The sequence below is a fragment of the Haliotis rufescens genome, unplaced genomic scaffold, assembly GCF_023055435.1.
Source record: "Haliotis rufescens isolate VD_foot unplaced genomic scaffold, xgHalRufe1.0.p SCAF_15, whole genome shotgun sequence".
Lineage (NCBI taxonomy): Eukaryota > Metazoa > Mollusca > Gastropoda > Lepetellida > Haliotidae > Haliotis > Haliotis rufescens.
The window spans coordinates 2247282-2268294 of NW_025963835.1; the positions used below are offsets into that span (position 1 = coordinate 2247282).

General features: G+C 39.6%; 1 protein-coding gene across 1 annotated transcript; it reads right to left on the bottom strand.

Annotated features, from left to right (window-relative positions):
• Positions 1 to 2457: 2457 nt before the first annotated feature.
• On the bottom strand, positions 2458 to 17566 carry LOC124134913 (arylsulfatase B-like). The gene is made up of 13 exons (XM_046500006.2): positions 17345 to 17566; positions 15669 to 15780; positions 14425 to 14476; positions 13514 to 13617; positions 13063 to 13234; positions 9186 to 9287; positions 8443 to 8506; positions 7945 to 8042; positions 6387 to 6523; positions 5530 to 5588; positions 4576 to 4699; positions 3678 to 3814; positions 2458 to 2681 (listed from the first exon to the last, which is right to left on the bottom strand). Exons 1-13 carry the CDS (start codon positions 17451 to 17453, stop codon positions 2506 to 2508), a joined length of 1446 nt encoding a protein of 481 aa, XP_046355962.1. The 5' UTR covers positions 17454 to 17566; the 3' UTR covers positions 2458 to 2505.
• Between the last annotated feature and the right edge of the window lie 3447 nt (positions 17567 to 21013).

The following is a 21013-nucleotide window of genomic DNA, read 5'->3' on the forward strand; positions in this document are numbered from 1 at the left end:
TTATCAGACTCGACCCTGCCCAGCATCCTCGTCCGTCGAGTCAGATTATCGAAGAACGTTAGATAATTAATGGTCGCTTCAGGGACAAAAAATCACCTCAAATTCATCTAGTCCTAAACTGATGTGTCCCTCCGTGATAATGGACAGGACATCATATGAACTCCCTTTGCTCCACTGATGGGTTCTTTATAGTTTACTCCTTAATCACTCCTCCCACTTTTGTACTATCGGCAGGGCTAGACCTGATCATCTCTGATTTTCAGTGATCCTCTAATATATTAGTAACCTCTAGTTTCCCTTTCACGCCTAAAAGGAAAGTATTTGGTCGAATAACAGAGACTGGTTATTGGCTGCCGTTGACGTTTAATATTTCTGAGACAGCTCCATAATCAAACCAGCAGCATTGCCGTTTCATGGTGTTTACTGGTTTGTGTTTCACTTCGCAGCCTCGCAGGCCACCTTTGTGATGTGGTGCTGCTGTCAAGTGATTTTTCAACTCTGTCAGCTTTATAAATATAGAATACTTAACGAGCTCCCGTGTAATACCAATTTTATGAAACGAGTGAATAGTTCTGGTATCTGACGAGCGAAAGCGAGTCAGATACCACAACTATTCACGAGTTTCATAAAATTGGTTTTACACGGGAGCGAGTTTAGTATTTTATTTATTACTTGTCATTTATAATGTTTTTAGAAATATACTGTTGAGTCTAAATAGGCTGACACCTACACGATCCATGGCATAATCCAATTGAGTTTAACAGAATAATACTTCAAACACGTCAAAAGTTGAAACGTATGAATTTAATATCATACAATGGTCCAGCTTTAGAATTCAGGCGTTCGTCCCACAAAATTATCGTAGTGCTAAGGCTATCACAACTCACATAATTTAACTTAGACTAACGACTGTCGTTGCGCTAGAGTACGATCGCCTTGTGGAACGGGGCCTTGCACCTCAAAGTTTACAATCACGTCACAATACCCGATGACGTAATTTGTTGAATTTTGTTGCATGATCCATCGGCGAAACAATGCCATGTGACGTCAGCCTAGCAACAAGGTTGCTGGGGTCATCGAGTGTGCATAAGCTCCTCCCAGTGATCTATAATCTCCACACACAATGTCGTTGAATACGCCAAGGGATGTTGAGAGCTTTCAATATTTGTTCGTGAAACGTGTTCCGAGAGTACATAAGCACGCGTTTTGGTATTACACAATGTGTAATAAAGCTGTATGTTTATTAAACGGATGATCTCTTCACGGGCAAGTAATAAGTATAGTTATCTCTTGACGTGTCTATATGTGTTGTGTAGGTGTGTGTGTGTATACACGGACAGTTTCTCTCCTATTTCCTTCTTGACCAGGAAGACGCACGGGCTGAGCGTCGAGACGACAAGGATTGGCAGAAGATTAACCACATAATAGACTGGCTGTCTGTTGAAGGTAACCAGCAGTCACATAAACTATACCTGTTCTTGTCTTCCCTTTCTCCTTCAAAACCAACACGGACTACGTTCCACTGACCGCTCTTCGTAATTAACGGATAACGCACTTTAATTGTAGTTATAGTCAAATCTCGGGCCACGTACGTTTCTGTAGGAAATTCAATTTCACAAGTGTGTTCGTCGAATGGTTGGTTGGTTTGTTCTTTAACGCCGCACTCAGCAATATTCCAGCTATATGACGGCGGTCTGTAAATAATCGAGTCTGGACCAGACAATCCAGTGATTGATATCATGAGCATCGATCCACGCAATTGGGATCGATGACATGCATCAACCAAGTCAGCGAGCCTGACCACCCGGTCCCGTTAGTCGCCTCTTACGACAAGCATAGTAGCCTTTTACGGCAAGCATGGGTTGCTGAAGACCTATTCTACCCCGGAATCTTCACGGGTCTCTTTGTTACAGATGTAACACAATATGTTTCAGTATGGTATTTAAATCCATCGTGGAAAGCGTAATCCTTACTGCTAGAAGTCATGGCTGTTCATACAAGTTCTGGTAAACAAATATCGTAAACACACAAGTTGTTTTGTGATTTTTCATGCTGCCAAAGGTAATAAACATGCAAACACGTAAGGGAGCAGTACACATCCTCAGTGCAAATATGTCTTACGTTAAGATTGTTAACGTTTTCCATCTTTAAATATATATATATATATATATATATATATATATATATATATATATATATATATATATATGTATGTATATAACACTCTTAAGCGCATGGTGTATCGAATTATCACTGGTCAGTGGATCAGTGTCATTGGAAATCTCATCAACTTACCTGATTCATGCTATAAGGTCACTTAATCAAATTGCAGCCTCACCTTCCAGGTGCGCGTTTTGTGCCGGTGAACAAACCATTTCGGGCATGATGTTTCATAGTGTTACATAGTGCATGCCTTCCTGGTATTCCTGTGATTTTTACTGTGAAAACAGCGGATCATGCCATTCATATATCGACTTTACTCAGTGACAGTACAACAAGAAGCTCTCAGCACCAGCCAGGAGACCAGACATTGCCGTACAGTGCAGGGTTGCTCAGGTCGTTGGGGGTCTCAGGGAAGTTGGGTGGTACTGCCTGCTTCTCATACCAGGCCAGTCTGGCAGCAAGCTTCTTCACCATGTCCGGACGAGAGTTGGAGAGGTCGTTGCGCTCATTGGGGTCATCTGTGAACATTCATTGGACATATTCCATGTAAGTCTTGGAAGGAATGGTTTACTGTTTGCCGTTTTGCAATAATAATTTCTCAATGGATTTTCTTCAGATTGCTAATTGTCATCTTTCACAACTCACCTGCAAAAATATTGATTCAATTTTTAGTCGCCCTTGTCAATATTTCAATTTTGTAACGGCGTGGGATAACTAAAATGAACTGCTCAAATTGTACCCGAACCTCGGTCTTTGGCGTTGCAAGTGAACGCTTAAACACACCACTAGTCTTCCATGCCGCATCAAGTATGGAAGCACGGAACATCTCAATGATAACTGTGCATCAATCTCTGGGTGTTTTCTAGGTGTCTAGGGTCTGATGGTTCGGTGCAGAGTCTGCTCCTAGTGGGTTCGAATACCAGAAACAGCTTAATAATGATCCGTCTGTGGTTAATGTCTACGACAAGCCTCACTTTGTGCTTTCCTCCCACACAGAGCTGACATGCTGATATATAACTGAAATATTGTTCTAAGCTTTGTTAAACCAAACTGACTTATTCATCTAATCAGATATACAAAAGAGAGAGATATTTGTCTTCCCAGGGTATAATGCCGCCCTATCAACACCCTTATGAGTCTTGAGTCTTGGGGAAAATCCCAGGATTTTTTTATTAATATGTATTCCCTTACCATTCCTCCCGTGAAGATCCGGGATAGAATTATATAGGTCTTCAGCAACCCATGCTTGTCCTAAAAGGCGACTATGCTTGTCGTAAGAGGCGACTAACGGGATCGTGTGGTCATGCTCGTTGACTTGGTTGATGCATGTCATCGTATCCCAATTGCGTGGATCAAAGCTCATGGTGTCAATCACTGGATTGTCTGGTCCAGACTCGTTTATTTACAGACCGCCGTCACATAGCTGGAATATTGCTGAGTGCGGCGTTAAACAACAGACCAACCCTAACCATTCCACAAACCACTAATACATATCAATGCAGTTTACTTCTTGCCTTTCAAGTTGAACAGCTGATACTGATTGGCTGAATCCCTGCTGAATCTGGTGTTCAAACTAGATGTGACTTGTTCAGGCTTGTACCAGCCAGGGTAGAGTCCCGGGTAGCCATCGATCAGTTTGTAGTCACCCACTCTGCAAAGAATACGAGCATTGCTTACTTCGTAATTTACACTCAAGTCTGTATATACAAAGCGTTTTAGTCTGAAACCATGTTTATTACATTGAGGAATGGGAAATGTTGATATTTTGAAAAAGGCAAATGTAATTAAGGAGATAAAAGTCACGTGTTTTCAGTGATACGGGACCTGTGAAGATCCGGGGTAGAATAGGTCTTCAGCAACCCATACTTGCCGTAAAAGGCGATTATGCTTGTCCTAAAAGGTGACAAACGGGATCGGGTGGTCAGGCTCGCTGACTTGGTTGATGCATGTCATCGATCCTAATTGCATGGATCGATTCTCATGATATTGATCACTGGATTGTCTGGTCCAGACTAGATTATTTACAGACCGCCGTCATATAGCTGGAATATTGCTGAGTGTGGCGCTAAACAACAAACCACCAACCAACCAACCAACAGTGATACAGAGTTACGGAGTATTCCATCCTAGGACATTTTGAAATTGAATATGGAACAATGCCTGATATTTTGAGTAACATGTATATGAACATAGGACAATATAAAATGCAGTATTCCAATGCGCACTCTTTCTGTACTTGAACACATTTATCACTGAATATTTCAGGGGCATATGTATATTTCGCCAGGTCGAACACCACTTTCGAACGGAGGAAAAATTTATATATCCAGGACAGTGTTCTTACGCACGTATAGTAGTGGCTTGTTGTAGAGTACTGTCGGTTTCTGCAAACGTCGACGTAAACAGACGTACCTGATGGCAGCATGTCCTTGCATGGGCTGGGGGTGCGAGTCGTAGTTGTAGACGACCTCAGTGCGGGGGGACGGGGAGGCTGTGCTGAGACTAGGCCACAGGTTGATGCCGTCACGGTCTGACACTAGAGGGGTCATTGTGAAAATATACATACTGTCATAAAAAATATACTGTAACACCACCTCCAAGGGATCAGAAACAAATCATTTATCATATTTAAAAATCATTAATCACCCGAGTGGTAACGGCTTCCCTACATGGCATTAGCATTGGGTTCGTCAGCAACTATGCGCTTTATCCAATTCCGATATAATAAATAATATGATTTCCAAAATCATATGAAATCTTTGCTTTAAGCAGAGCCCATTGTACGAATCCGACTTTATCACGAGCATGGGTTGGTGTGTAAGGAACTGACTGTATATTCCTTTAGAATCATATGTATAAATCATTATTCAACCGATTGGTAACGTCTTCCCTACTCCGCATTAGCGATGGGTTCGTCCTATAACTATTCGCTTTATACTTTTCCGATATATTCTTAATAATAAATTAAAGCGACAGAAAAAATCCACAATCATATGAAATCTCTACAAAAAGCAGAGTCCATTGCACGAATCCGACTGCAAGGAAGTGGCTGTATATACTCCTTTAGAAAATAAAGAACACTTGACTTGTAGAAACGAAACAGTTTCAAGTTTGGATGACAATGAATGAATGCTGATACAAGTATGTCACATGCGCTGCATGCTCAGTGACAAATTATCCTAGGATGTTTGATGTCCACTGAATTGGTTAACGCCATTGACCCGCGTCGTATATCCCCGACATTGTGCAGACTGAGCTACATGCCAAACAGCGTTGAGCCCAACACACACAGGAACAAAGATTTCCAAGGTCATGTTTGAACAGACTACCGGGCAGTGACCCTGTGACGGCCACGCCCTACTGTACCTGGGGTCCCTCCGGCAGCTGCTGTCAGGGTGGGCAGCCAGTCCACGGCGTGGATCATACTGCAACGATATGTCCAGTGGTACAACGTCAATATTAGCATCAACATAAACTTAAATTTACAACATTAACATTGACTTCAACATATTGAACAGTTTGAGGCGCGGTAGGGGTAGCCTAACGTTTATAGGGTTAACTAGTTACGCCGAAGACCCAAGAGCCGGGTTCGATTCGCCACATGGCTACAAAGTGTGAAGCACATTTGCTGAAATATTGCAAAAAGCTGCGTATAACCATACTCCTTAACTCCTTAACAATTTGAATAATTTTAGCTGTGTTTGTGTCCAACCCCAATGGTTCATTAATGATTTATGTTTCTTCAGTTAATGGTGGAATTAATATGAGCTGTACAGAGCCTTCATCTAACCGTCATTACTTAATGATACTTCAAGTGTAAAAACGTGTAATTATTTTCGGATTATCCGTTATAGCAAACAAGGACTTTCTGCCCCCACCCTACCCCCTGCGTGAAGATTCCGGGGTAGAATAGGTCTTCAGCAACCCATGCTTGCCGTGAAAGGCATCTATGCTTGTCGTAAGGGCTCGCTGACTTTGTTGATGCATGTCATCGGTCCCAATTGCGTGGATCGATGCTCATGTTGTCAGTCACTGGATTGTCTGGTCCAGACTCGATTATTTATAGACCGCCGTCATGTATTTGGAATATTACTGAGTGCGGCGTTAAACAACAACCAACCAACCAACCCCCTGCACCACCACCTCGGCCTCATTCCATCAACATGGTAGCACATATTTATTTGACAGGACCACGCATTGTACCAGTAACAATGGTTGTTTACCCGTCAAACACAGTTCCAGTCTTTTGGAGACCCGATCCATACATGAAGCCCACTGCTCTCGTTCCGCCTTCGTACAGGGTAAACTTGCCTCCGCGCAGAGGGTAGTTGTTCCCGTATGCGTCCACCGCCCCGCCATTCTACACATTATTGATGATACAATGTGTAAATTCAACTTTGAACAGCATTTCGGAAATATCGGGGTTGGTCGCAGAAAAGTGACAGCGTTCGGCAGTTTGACTTCTAAGGCTACGGTAATGTCACCTGCATATTTTGTTTATTTGTAAACATATTTTATTGTCCAAAAAGACAAAGTGCACCACTTATTGTCGCCTTCTACCAAAATACAGTTAAACATCATAATGTGTGATATATACGGTGTCTAGCCGAGAGCGCCACATTTCAGGAATGGCTATTGCCGGTAGAGCCACATTTTCAGCTGAGTGCATTTCACCTATTCTAGCGGGTAATTAATTAATCCGATTACCGATACCCAGCTCCCTTAGTTCTCCTCCCCAATCCCATCGGCATCTATTCCAAATCTCAAAATTCCCAAATTCTATATAAGCAACCCCTAAAACCCCCCTCTTGGGTTGCACAGACCACTTTCGCCCCTTTCGGAAACACATTAAATGGCCTGGCCGGGCCCGTGTGCGAAATACGCATCAGTCGGAAAGCGCACGTTAAATCTCCAAAGTAAGTAAGTAAGTAAGTAAGTACTCCATATCCTAAGATGAGATGGAATATGCTGACCACGTGGGCGACCTCCTTCATCTGCAGTTATGATCCATTATGATATTCATATGCTATTCATATTCATCAATGTAAAGTTTTGATGAATATGTTATCCTTGTTGAATAAGAAATGAGAAAACAAGACTTGTTTTGTTATATACGGTAACCTGTTAGAATCACAAAGCATGTTTTGACAGCATAGCCGCGAGAGCCACATTATACAATCACGCAACCATAACCATTGCCGGGAGCGCCACATCAATTTGGGCTATCTATTTTCGAAATGTGGCTTTGCCGGCCTGTAACCATATATACACAGTGCTGATGGAATTGTATTATGTGCTGGAAAGTCAAAGCATTGCGCATCTATACATATGCAATTATTATACATTTAAGTCTTTATATATAGATTTAACATTATTAATGATTAACAATTTGGAAACAATAATATGCTCGCTATTGAATTTGTCCGTGGTTTCTATATATTTGTGTTCTGACAAGAACATATTTGTATTCAGTGAAACATTTAAGTTTGGGTCACCAAATAAAATACTGTGTAGCGTTTTTTGCCGGTAGCTTGGGTTGCATACTTCCCAGGGAGCTGGGAATGAAAACACCCACGCTCCTCTAATATTAAAATGGAAACTACATGCTCAATAAACAATTAAATCTCAATTGGTTAAAACTGTTTTTATTATCTGGCTTGCAGTTTTCTAAATTTGGTGGAAAAATGTTCAAGTCGGTGGGAAATAAAACTGTTAACAAGGAAATGTAAAGACAAACTGATACGCTTAATACTGTGATTGACAACACTAGCTTATACTTACATCGGCAGTGAACAGAATCAGCGTGTCGTCCATTAACCCTCTTTGTTTTAACGTTTCAGTAACGTTACCAACTGCTTCATCAAGAGCAGAGACCATTCCTTGAACGAATTCAGGTGATTTTTTATCTTTGAAGAAATGAGCATTCATTCAAATATTTTCATACGCATTAGGATGAAAAAGAATCTTTTTTCTCGGGCGCGACACGCCGCAATAAGGAGACACTACACTCCTCCCATTTGAGATAAATGTGCCACAGAAATATTTGTTTTTGCAGCCTTATTAATTCCTGATAAACATGCGTTGTTGAAGATGGTGGAATATTACATGGGTCATTCACAAATATATTCATTATATCGTACAACTGACTTCGTCGTCTCGCCATCGTTACGTGTATGCTCCACCGTTCCGTAACTTGAGATCGCCTTGTTCCGGCAAGATACGAGTGACAACGAATGTGTACGTTTATGTAAAATGTCGAAATATATACTTCATACACACCGGAAAACTTTCGACGATTTTCTGTTTTTATGTTTGGATACATTGCTTCATACTTTGCGGGAACCTTTGAAATAAGAAGATAATATATGAGTAGACGGTAGACCGATTTAACGACACTTGGCATAACTCTCATTGGTCCTCGGTATCGAATAAAAAAAAATAGAGACGACGTGAAGTTTGTTAGGTAAAATTGCTCTCGCCCACATAACATCAATCAAGCAGTGAGTAATTTTATCGCCCAAGCAAACATGTGAAATGTAGACACGTCTCCATGTTTGTGTATATCCATAATTAAGGACGCTACGCATGTGCTCCTATAACCGGATATGGTAGAGATTGGTACATTTCTTGGCCGCCGCATGTTAAATACAGCGCTGCACTTGCTTCTCCCTGCTTGCTCTAAATTCTCCTCCTACTCGTCAAGATCCGGGGTAGAATAGATCTTCATCAACCCATGCTTGCTGTAAAGGCGACTACGCTTGTCGTAAGAGGCGACAAACGGGATCGGGTGGTCAGGCTCGCTGACTTGGATGATGCATGTCATCGTATACTATTTGCGTGGATCAATGTTCATGATGTCTGGTCCAGACTCGATTATTTACAGACCGCCGTCATATAGCTGGAATAATCCCGAGTGCGGTGTTGAAACCACAAACAAACAAAATCTAATCTCTCCTCGTTAAACGACCAACTTCCGGTTTCCTCAAACTTGACTGTTGAGTTTTGGTGTGCAGCAAATTTACCTCAATAGGTTCGTGGACAGCTTGGTATGCCAGGTACAGAAACAATGGCTGACTCTGGTTGTGACGCTCGATGATGTCGGTGGCTACGTCAGTAAACCGAAGCTGAAAAGATCAAAATATCATTAAACGTAATACTCGCGCTCACAGTGTTACTGATGTCAACAGAGACGCGTTCTCCTTTGTATGTTGGAATATTGGTGGTCTTCTCAGCAAAATAAATGATGTTGACTTTTTAACTTACATCAGTAAATTTGATATTGTGTGCCTTGTTGAGACATTTGTTGTAAATATTCCAGGAAAACATTGGCTACATGGATATGATACTTTTTACTGTCCTGCAGTTAAGTTATCCAACTATGGACGTTTATCAGGTGGTATTTGTCTGTGTGTACGTCAATCACTGAGTAGTTTCTGTAATGTTATACAAGCAGATAGAGACAACATAATTGGTCTCTCGTTATCTAAAGATTTATTTAGAATTGACAAAAATGTGAATTTGTTATGTACCTATATCCCTCCAATGGGGTCTCCTTATTATAATCATGTAAACACCAATAGTAACATTGTAAAAGTAGAAGAATTCTTAATAGATAATGATGAAATGTTTTCAAATTCATACAATTTAATCTGTGGAGATATGAACGCTAGAACAGGTGAGAGAAATAACCCTGATATTAGCAATAATGATGATAGCTTCAATCACACCTCCCCTTTCCCTGAGGAGGAGGATGACCCTGTTGAGGATCGTACTTCACAGGATACAGTTGTAAATAGATTTGGTCAAATGTTGTTGGATTTATGCTATGTTTTTAAACTTTACATCGTAAATGGACGTGTATATGGTGATACTAATGGGGAATTTACTTATTGTAGCCAACATGGATCTAGTGTGAACGATTATTTTATAAGTTCACCAGATTTTTTTCAGTTTATCAATATGTTCACTGTCGGTGATCGATCTGATTCTGATCACTTTCCATTAGAATTGATGTGTAGATTTCCAAATATGGGTAAGAGGTGCAATAATGATTCATGTATGGATCCACAAGCATCAGAGAAAATTGTATGGAATGATCATTACTCCAGTTTGTTTCTTGATAACCTGAGATATAATTTTACTGAAAACAAAGAAATGGTCCTTAAAGAAATTGATAATGCTATTGAAAACGCAATTAGCCACTTTGTCGACATTGTATTAGACTCTGCTAACTGCATGAAAAAGACAATACGACATAATCCACAATTTGCCAATCACAAACCACTAAGTCTAGAATGTAGACAAGCGAAACGAGAAACACGTAGGGCACTTAGGAGATTTAGAACACAAAGAACAGTCGCTAACAGAATTGTGTACTGTAGACAAAGAAATCATTATAAATTTTGTTGCAGAAAATTTAAATCCATTTCACGAAAGAAATCAGTTGAAAGATTGCATAGAAGCATAAATAGTCAATCTAGCTTTTGGAAACAGATAAGATCATTACAAAACAAACCCAGACAGAAGAATCATATAACGAAAGCAGAATGGCTGTGCCATTTTAGAGAGGTTTTTGCAAATGACAATGTTTTTTCTCCTCACTTAGATGATGAAAATGAACTCAGTTCTAATCAGTTTACAGATATTGATGCATTCATACTAAATTCTACGATAACTGAACATGAAATTACATCATCAATAAATAAGTTAAAAAAAGGAAAATCCGCCGGGCCCGATCAAGTGCTGATAGAAATGCTTAAATGTTCCCAATTAGATATTATGCCATTTCTTCATAAATGTTTCAACAAACTCTTTGATAATCAAATATTTCCAAACAGTTGGTCTTGTTCAGAAATAGTCCCTCTACATAAAAAAGGCGATCCGAGAAACCCTGACAACTACAGGGGGATCTCATTAATGAGTGTTCTGGGGAAAATTTTTACCTCTGTTTTGAATAACAGGCTTACTAACTGGGCAAATATGAGAGATAAGATACCGGAAGTTCAAGCTGGTTTTAGAAAAAATTATTCAACCGTAGATCATATTTTTACATTATATGCTGCAATTCAAAAATGTCTAACACGTCGTAAACACAAGGTTTACGTTGCTTTTATTGATTTTAAAAAGGCATTTGATACAGTTGATCGTTATAAATTATGGTGTTGTTTAAGAAAAGCTGGACTACAAGGGAAGATGTTTAATATAATACAATCAATGTATTCAAATATCAAGTCATGTGTACGTAGTGATTATGGTGTTACTGATTTTATCGATTGCCCATCTGGTTTACGTCAGGGATGTATACTGAGTCCTCTGTTATTTTCGTTTTTCATAAGCGAATTATATTATGAAATCTCAAGTAACGGCAAGCATGGTATACAGATGTATCCTGACATCCTTGAACTTCTTATGCTCCTTTTTGCCGATGATGTTATTTTACTATCTGACACTGTTATTGGTCTACAGAATCAGTTGAATGTATTAGATAAATATACTAAGGAATGGAATTTATCTGTAAATTTAGATAAGACAGAAATTATAGTATTCAGAAAAGGGGGTCCTTTAAATTTTAGGGAAAGATGGTACTTAAATGGACAACAAATTAATGTAGTTAATGGTTATAAGTATCTCGGCATAATGTTTAATTCAACACTAAATATGAACAAATGTGTATCTGACTTATCACTGCGAGGGAAACGAGCTTTACTTAATATAATGTCTGTTTCACATAAACTTGGAGTTATTACTCCAAAAGTATTTTTCAAATTATTTGATGCTCAAATACAGCCAATTTTATTGTATGGATCTGAAGTGTGGGGTTACCGAAGATATGAATGTTTAGAAAGAATTCACCTACTGGCATGTAAAAAGTTTCTTCGCGTTGGAATAGCAACACCAAATAATATGATATATGGAGAATGTGGAAGATACCCACTTTACATTACTTCACAAATAAAGTGTTTAAAATATTGGTTTAATATCATCCGTATGCCAGAACATCGGCTTCCGAAAAAAGCTTATAACATGCTCTTTCATTTAGATAGTATCGGTAAGGTTACATGGGTATCGCATATTAGGACACTATTATTCTCACATGGATATGGGTATATATGGCTTAACCAATCTGTTGGTGATCAACATTTATTTCTAAATGATTTTCGTAAAATAGCAATAAATATGTTCTATCAAGGGTGGCAATGCAACTTGGAAAATAGTTCACGTTATGATTTGTACAGAACATTTAAGACTCTATTAGAGCCAGAAAAATATCTATCAGTTTTAACAAATAGTCACCTAGGAAATGGATATATTAAATACAGACTTGGCTTGTCAAAACTTATGATTAACTATGGACGGAATATATCACTTGAAAGAATACAAAGAATTTGTCCATTCTGTAACTCTGCAATAGAAGACGAAATACATTTTACCTTTGAATGTCCTTATTATGCAGAATTACGTACTAAATATATACCAGAATGTTTCTTATCTAAGACAAGTAGAATAGCTTTTGTTTCTATTTTGTCATCGAATGATGCCGATGTAATGTTTAAACTGTCTTTATTTGTAAAACATGGGATGGAACTACGAAATAACATGTTGAGTGGAAATTCATAATTTTAATTACCTCACCCTAGAAAGTCCTCATGATTATCACCGATTGTTAAATGAATGTTATATTTATATAATTTTTGTTGTATCTCCCAATCTGTAAATTCTCACCCACTGTATTTATCTGAACTTGTATATGGGCCGATGGCCTTTGATACAATAAACATCTTTGACTTTGACTAATACTATTTTTAATTTATTATTCAAATGATATTAACTTGACGGCCGATTTGAAGGAATACCACTGGAAAACGGATATTGTCTATATAGTTTACAGCTGATAGTTACCGTTGAGTAAGTGCCGTTGTCGGTCGTAACGGGGCTGGTGTTGTTACGGTAGTCAAGGAAGCCACCAGTGACGTGGGTGTAGTAGTCTTCCAGGGCGTTGTAGTAGCCGAAGAAGCTGTCAAAGCCACGGTACGTCGGGGTGCAATTCCAACTACAGAACCCATTGTGCCACCTGGATCACACGACAGGGACAATGTAGCCTTTATACAGGTGGGGGACTTCTGTTAGTAATGTTCCTATTGATGCAACAACTGCTGCTACTTCTGCTACCATCATCAACAACAACACCACTACTACTACTACTACCCCTACTACTGCCACCTTCACCAACAACATCACTACTACTACTACCCCTACTACAACTACTACTGCATCACTGCTGCATGTTTCTACAATAAGTACAAATATCTCTGTATCTACAACGGATTCCAAATACCTCTCGTACACCTACTTGCCGACCATGTGTGTTGCATATCCAAGCTCCTTCAGTTTCTGTGGCAGGGTTGTGATATTCAGGGGTAGACAGACGGGCTGGTTATTCAGAATGACCTCGTGCTGTAAAAGAGGGCGAAACATCAGTGTTCTATTCGCTACCCCATAGGCACCACGGTTAGCTATTGGATGACCTGTGACACGTGACTAGGCACCACGGTTAACTATTGGATAGCCTATAACACGTGACTAGGCACCACGGTTAGCTATTGAATAATCTGTGACACGCGACTGGGTTCCATGGTTATCTATTAGCTAGTCCGAAACTCGTAACTTTAAACGGGGCTTCCTATTGGCCAATAACTCACTTGGACTGGGTACCTCGGGTTTCTTTTGGCCAGCGCCTAAAACTTGACTGGACACCATGGTTATCTGTTGACCTATAATTAAAACGCTAATGGACACCATGGTTATCTGTTGACCCTTACCTAAAACGCGATTGGACACCATGGTTATCTGTTGACCCTTAATTAAAACGCGATTGGACACCATGGTTATCTGTTGACCCTTAATTAAAACGCGATTCGACACCATGGTTATCTGTTGACCCTTACCTAAAACGCAATTGGACACCATGGTTATCTGTTGACCCTTAATTAAAACGCGATTGGACACTATGGTTATCTGTTGATCCTTACTGAAAACGCGATTGGACACTATGGTTATCTGTTGACCCTTACCTAAAACGCGATTTGACACCATGGTTATCTGTTGACCCTTAATTAAAACGCGATTTGACACCATGGTTATCTGTTGACCCTTAATTAAAACGCGATTGGACACCAAGGTTACCGATTTGCCAGTACCTAAAACACGACTAGGTACCGCGTAGTCTATTTCGGCTGATCAAGACGACTTATCACCACCCACCTGCAGACCTGTCTTAAAGGGGTAGTAGCCGGACATAAAGGCAGCTCTCGACCTGCGTGTATAAAATATATCATTAGTATCAGTCAACTTTCGTTCTCTCGACATACAATGTAATGCACAAGAAGATTTGAAAGTCCTATTTGAATTTCGACTATAATTTTGGTTATTGCTATTCCACCATGTACGGTAATCAAAGGGTTGTGGTGATATACAATATATTTTCAGTTGATATTAATTTCCATGTGTGCCAACATGCAATTTTATCATCTATTATTGTCATGTCGAATAATGATACACGTGTTCTTTTCACTACTCAAAATGCATGCATTAAAACTATGAACACTCAGCATCGTGATCGCTGAGTTGGTCGGGTGAGGTTTAATTTATAAGTTATCGTTATATTACACTGTATTGAAATTGAGGTGATGAAACATGTCACTGTTTGTGAACAGATGAAAGAATCTGTTTATGTCCATGCATATTTAACCTATTACTGGACGTAGGAACAGGAATGGTTTATTATCACGCCTTCCCTTACTTAGGTACTGCAGACTGGATGAGAGTAAGATTGATTCAGTATTGCGCCTGCTGTTACTTTCAGACTGCAGAGTGGTACGACATACGATGGATGCAGTATCAAGCCTTCTAATCTCACGGACAGCAGATAAGTTAAACGTAAGAATTAATTCAATATTAAGCATTCTGTTACTCAAGGACTGCAGACTGGTTGGACATAAGAGTGATTCAATATTCAGCCACCGCCTCCGTGGTCTAGTGGTAGAGCGTCCGCCCGGAGAGCGGAAGGTCCGGGGTTCGATCCCCGGCCGCGTCATACCAAAAGACGTTAAAAGATGGTACTTGTTGTTACCCTGTCTGGCGCTCGGCATTAAGGGGCTAAAACAAGGACTGGTCGGCTCGGAGTCAGTATACTGTGACTGAGTGGGGTATTCATGTTAAACTGTGGCATGGTATCTCAGTGAGCTAGCACAATAAATCGGCATCAGTCCGGACTAGTACAAGCAGCCACACACACACACGTGCATGCACGTCGGTATATAAGTGCAATAATCTTGGACGCGACGTTAAACCCAATTTCACCTCCCCTCAATATTAAGCCTCTTGTTACGTACGGACTGCAGAGTGGTTCGACATAAGAATGATTCAGTATTATGTCTTCTGTTACATACGGACTGCAGAGTGGTTCGACATAAGAATGATTCAGTATTATGCCTTCTGTTACATACGGACTGCAGAGTGGTTGAACATAGTGATGATTCAGTAGCAAGCCTTCTCTTGCCAGCTTGTCGATGTTGGGTGTGATTATATCGGGGTTGTGAAAGCCAATGTCGTTCCATCCTGAAAATTGTTTCTTAAGTTTAAATCATGATAGATTCAGAAGGCAACCAAGAATGTCATACTGCTCTCATTTGTTGTACTTTCAAATTTACAGGCATCTGTCAATAAACTTTTCACATAAAGCACGGTGCTGTCGGTTATAGCTGATTGTACGGTGAATGCCGATTTGAACTTCTAATTCAGCACGGATGACACCATTTGATTGTTGGCATAAACCAGCCTCTTCAACGGGATTACTACACTTATGGCTGAGGGTCCAAGTATACTGCATGATCTCCTACATCAAATGTCCACTAACAGCAGTACTGAGGATTTTCTCACATCTAAAGTTGAGATTGATGTTATTGAATACTGTTCAAACGATGATGAATCCAACTCACTCAATAATATAACTCTGGCATTAGGAAAGAAATGAAAAAACATATTCTATACGGAAATCAATACGAGATTTCTTGTTGAAAAAAGTCCCTCGATTGACTATCTATAAATATAACACATAATATTTTCTCAACAGAGGCAATTTCAACAAGGAGTGATTAATGCGTGGCATCATCCTGGCATCCGGTGATTTGCAAACTTACAGATTGTTTTCAGTCCCAAGTGTGAATCCCAGTAGCCAGTAAAAATAATGTATTAACTGGCTCCACGAATATCTACCAAGGGCAAATTGTTTCTCAGATTAAAGGATGTATAAGTAAGTGTACTGTTATATATGAGCATAATTTAAATTAATCAAAGAGAAATCATGTATTATAACCAAAGAGGTAATTGGGGTGGACCAAAGGTTGACCTGTGATTGATCAGCTTTGCGAATGTGATTCGTCAGTATGCCCACCACATTGAGTAGCTTAATATGTAACCCCGTAATCAGTGTATGCTGTATTGTTTGAGAGGTTTGGACGTATGGTTGAGGCTTGGACATGTGGCTGAGCTAGGGGGTGGGGTAGGGGGAGAGTGCAGGTTGTGTAAACCTACCCCCAGTCGTTGAGAGTTGGGGGAGAGTTTTTGAGTTGGAGAGTTGAGACGGGTTCAGGACGGACGTCTCACACTCACTATACCCCTGTATTGACCATGTCGGTCTGTATTGTTCCTACCAGCGGATTCCTGTGATGTATCCGGCCATGTCCGTCTGTGATATTCCTACCAGCGGATTCCTCTGATGTATCCGGCCATGTCGGTCATTTGTGAGAGACAGGAATGTGGAACTGTGATTGGAATACGTTTGTGAACAGAATCCGGATTGTGTCCGATTGGAGGAGTTTCTGTATCACGTTGAGTATTCACCTATTTTGCTTTGCCACAAATATGTTAGTTTGCCAGAATATATGTGTTAATTGTGTAAATATTAAATAATTGTATGTATTGGTAATAATTAAATATTCTTGATAGTGAAACTGATTTGGGTCCTTCCATTTTGTTACTTGAGGAACTGTCACTCGTACACGTACAGTACACGTACACATACAGTACACGTTCATACCAAAAATTATGGCACATTTCTTGTGTAATGAATAAAAAGATAGTTATTTTCTGAGGAAGCATATTTACAAGAAATCAAACATACCGAGATCATCCGCCACGATAAAGACAATATGGCGTGGACGCCCTGCTGCAGAAACGTCATCACAGAGGTTGATGATGACCAAAACTGTGCATAATAACTGGACAAACATCTCTCCTTCCGTGGACAGGAATTCCACGTTGGTGTCCTATTTCTTCACACCTCCCTTATGCTAGTTGTGAGACTCAATGCAGAGTTTCAATGCGACATGGGCCTTGACTTGAGGTTATCTGGGAGACATGCTGTTTTGAAAGTCACCATGTCAGATTAAACATGACACAGCAGAAGACGACTAGACGGTTTCAGTTGAATCATGACACGACATGTGTCTCACAGATGTGAGTGTTCACTTAGAAAGAGGGTGCTTCTGAAAATAACATTAATTTCTTATGTTATAGTTTGCAATAACACCCGCAGATCTGAAGACGTCAGGGAGATGTAGATAAAGATATAACAAGATTATGCTGACTAATTCAGCTTGAGCCAATGGGTTACTCATTTTAGCCATGTATATACTTTTGTTATTGGCCATTTCATAAATCTTAAACTTGCGAACGATAAAAAGACAATCATGAATAGCTCAAGAATAACTGTTGTTGTTTGCCAAATGAATGCTCGTATTTATTGTCATAATAAATCGAGGGTGGTATAACTCTCATTAATAGCTATCTGTTAATTCGAATTCCTGAGCCGTGTCAGGATCCGCTGTTTTTTTTAAATTTCTGATTAGCCCTGATCATGAACCATGGTCTATCAGCACCATACCGCTTTCATCAAATAAGTGGGCGGCGAACGTTTCAACTGATACACTGTTATTTAATAGAAATAATGATTATTAGCTGAGTGTCTTTCCGTATTATAAATATTATACATTAGGAAGTAAAAATGTTTTAGCCTTTGGTGAGCCTTTCGTGAGCATAATACATATTTTGTTTTTCTTCATATATGGTATTTACAATACATAAACTCACGAGGGTAATGCTATTTACATCATATAATGTTTCAGATACATTTTCACTCAAAGGAATAGCTTTAGATACCGCGTATGAATATCTGAGTGAACCGCCCCATGTATCATATAGTGCCATGTGATCTGCAACACTGTGAGAGTCTACAGAGTCACCAATACATTGAGAACATCTATCAAAAGTTATTAAAAACGTTTATCAATAGTTTATTAAGCAAGCAGGTATTATACCGATGTATGGAGCCTCAAAGTTGTTCTGCTAAATGCATTAGCACCTTATCGGATCGTGATCGTTTATCGGGTTGGTTTATGGCATCGATACCACTGTCCAGTATATGATAAACAGTGTTCAAAGTGGCGTTAAACCCAACTCTCACACAACACACGCATCAAAGCGCATCAAAATCTGTGTCTCCATTGAGCACACGTCTGGCACCACAGCGACGTCCTTCACCAGAGCTGCTGGCCTGATCCTCTTTCTCCTATTCATATATTTAAGTGTAAATCCACGAGACATACTTTTAAAAGCCTCTGAATTCACATGACCACTGCAAATGACAGGGCTGTTTCACACGATTCTGTTGTCTGAGATATTATCTCGAAAAACCTATTTTGTACACGCATGTCTGCACTCGTAGGATGCATGTTGTAATGAACTATAACGTTGCTACTCCTCTGAACCAACTAGATGAAATGATTTCGTATATTATAGAAATTGTGTCCATACTTGATACATCAAACTGTCTTTGCCGTTTATGACATATATGTTTGATTACGGGCAGATTAGATTTTACTCCTGTATCTTTTTCTGATTTCTTGTAAGATTTCTTTTAAGAAAATATTGAAGGTTTGCTTGAAGTTTGATGCCGTATGTTTCACATTTTTGGTTTTGGTTGCATTTCATAAGTAACTTTGCTTCGGTTCCTATAGTCCATGGGCCAGACCTCTCAACTAGGGGTTGTCCCTACCACATAGAGGGACCAAACAATATTATGTTTTTATTGTAGTGTCATATCATACGTCATGTTTGCAATATGATAAACATCTCTATTAGGCAGCATTTAAAAATGTAGATGTAATATATGGGTGCCCTATGTATGGCCACACATTTGTTTTTCTCCCAAAGGGGGAATATTAATGCAGCTGTATTCATTTTTATTTGTCCAAGAAACAATATTTCAATAAACAATCTTCAAATTAAATATGAGAACAGAACAATGTTCAGCAACTCCATTTAAATTAGATGAAGAAGCCAGCTAAAATTTGGAGAAAAAAATCATTACTGCAACTCAAAAGTAGAGATGGAAAATATATAACTTTGGCACAATCTTGTGTAAACTAAAATATCTTACTAAATCTTTCACGTCATTTGAATACAAAAAGATATTGAAAGCCAATCATGTATGATATTGAGGCCTTGGGTATCAGTGAGACACTGATATTACATCACAATTAATTATAAACATAGTTATAACATGACTTGATTTTAATAGAAATTTCAACGTACATTGTATATCATGAAGAAATATATGTTTGTGGTGAATAAACAGAACAACCATTTCTTAATTGCAATTGGATTAATTACTTATAGGAAACAGATCGCCATAGTAAATTGCAAAACATTACTCTTTTCACAGGTCGTGGTCATGCATATTAGCTGTCAGCTTCCTACAGTGAATATGGTATCTTGGTTCCTTTGTCCATTTACTGTCCCCTGAACTGCGACAAAATCAAGTTTACAATCAATGGAGCTACATCCCCCAAACTATCACTCAGCCACCACCACATGCCACTGTTTCCTTGATGTTGCGCTGATGATAAGATGCTCCTCGTTGCCCCAAGACTACCGTCAGTGTGGTGCAAACAAAAACCCGACTCTCGTCAGACCAATGAATCATCCTCCATCAAGTTTCAGTGTGCTCGAACCTGACACCAGGCTGAACGGCACGCATGTGTTGGGGTGAGAGGAGTGGACGTCTTACTGGTCTTTATTGGCCGTTCATCCTGCTGCATTCAGTCGACACCTGGTGGTGCTAAGGGGCACTCTGTTGTGGGTATGCCAGTGTTGACGAAGAACAGTGCAAGTCTAAGTTGGTAGCCGATTTGCATGGCGTACAAAGACCCTGTTCTCTCTGGCACTGGTCTTCTGTGGATGTCCTGATCTCGGCAAGTCCACCACATGTCCAGTCATTGTTGGTTTTTGTTGTTGTGAAGACGCCATTTTGTAAAGGTCGGTCACCGGTAGTGTGTGTCATACGGAAGTTAACATTGGTAATTTCTTTGAGGTGTAAACTTTTAACTCAGCGTGTTTTTTTGTTTCTGTCTAGTTTGCATTATCATCAGCGCCTTGATAATCTATAGATAAGGCGGAAACCTTTTTGTGTAGGGTCACATTATTTATGTGTAGTAAGCAGTACATAGGATGACGACACTTATGACAGTGGTGTTATGTATTAATGCGCTACTGCAATCATGAGAATAGACAAAATACTTCGGCTCGATGCTAGAAAGGTACGATTTTAGGGTGGTTAGAAACCGATTACTGCACTTGTGCCTGTCAGATATCATAGGTATTACAACTCGTTGTTATAAAGCGTATCTACCTCGCTTTCACTCGTTAGATACGTTTTGAAACAAATCGTTGAAAGATCAATGGTATCTGACAGACACTCGTACGTCGGCTCAACCCTGTCTGATCATTATAA

What these genes read in the sequence shown, in the direction of transcription:
- LOC124134913 (XM_046500006.2), bottom strand. Translation starts at nt 17,453, where the DNA reads ATGTTTGTCCAGTTATTATGCACAGTTTTGGTCATCATCAACCTCTGT. An exon ending in GCAACACACATGGTCGGCAA is followed by an intron (nt 13,235 to 13,513) that starts GTAGGTGTACGA and finishes CGTGTGATCCAG; the next exon opens with GTGGCACAATGGGTTCTGTA. An exon ending in CTGTCCACGAACCTATTGAG is followed by an intron (nt 8,507 to 9,185) that starts GTAAATTTGCTG and finishes CTTATTTCAAAG; the next exon opens with GTTCCCGCAAAGTATGAAGC.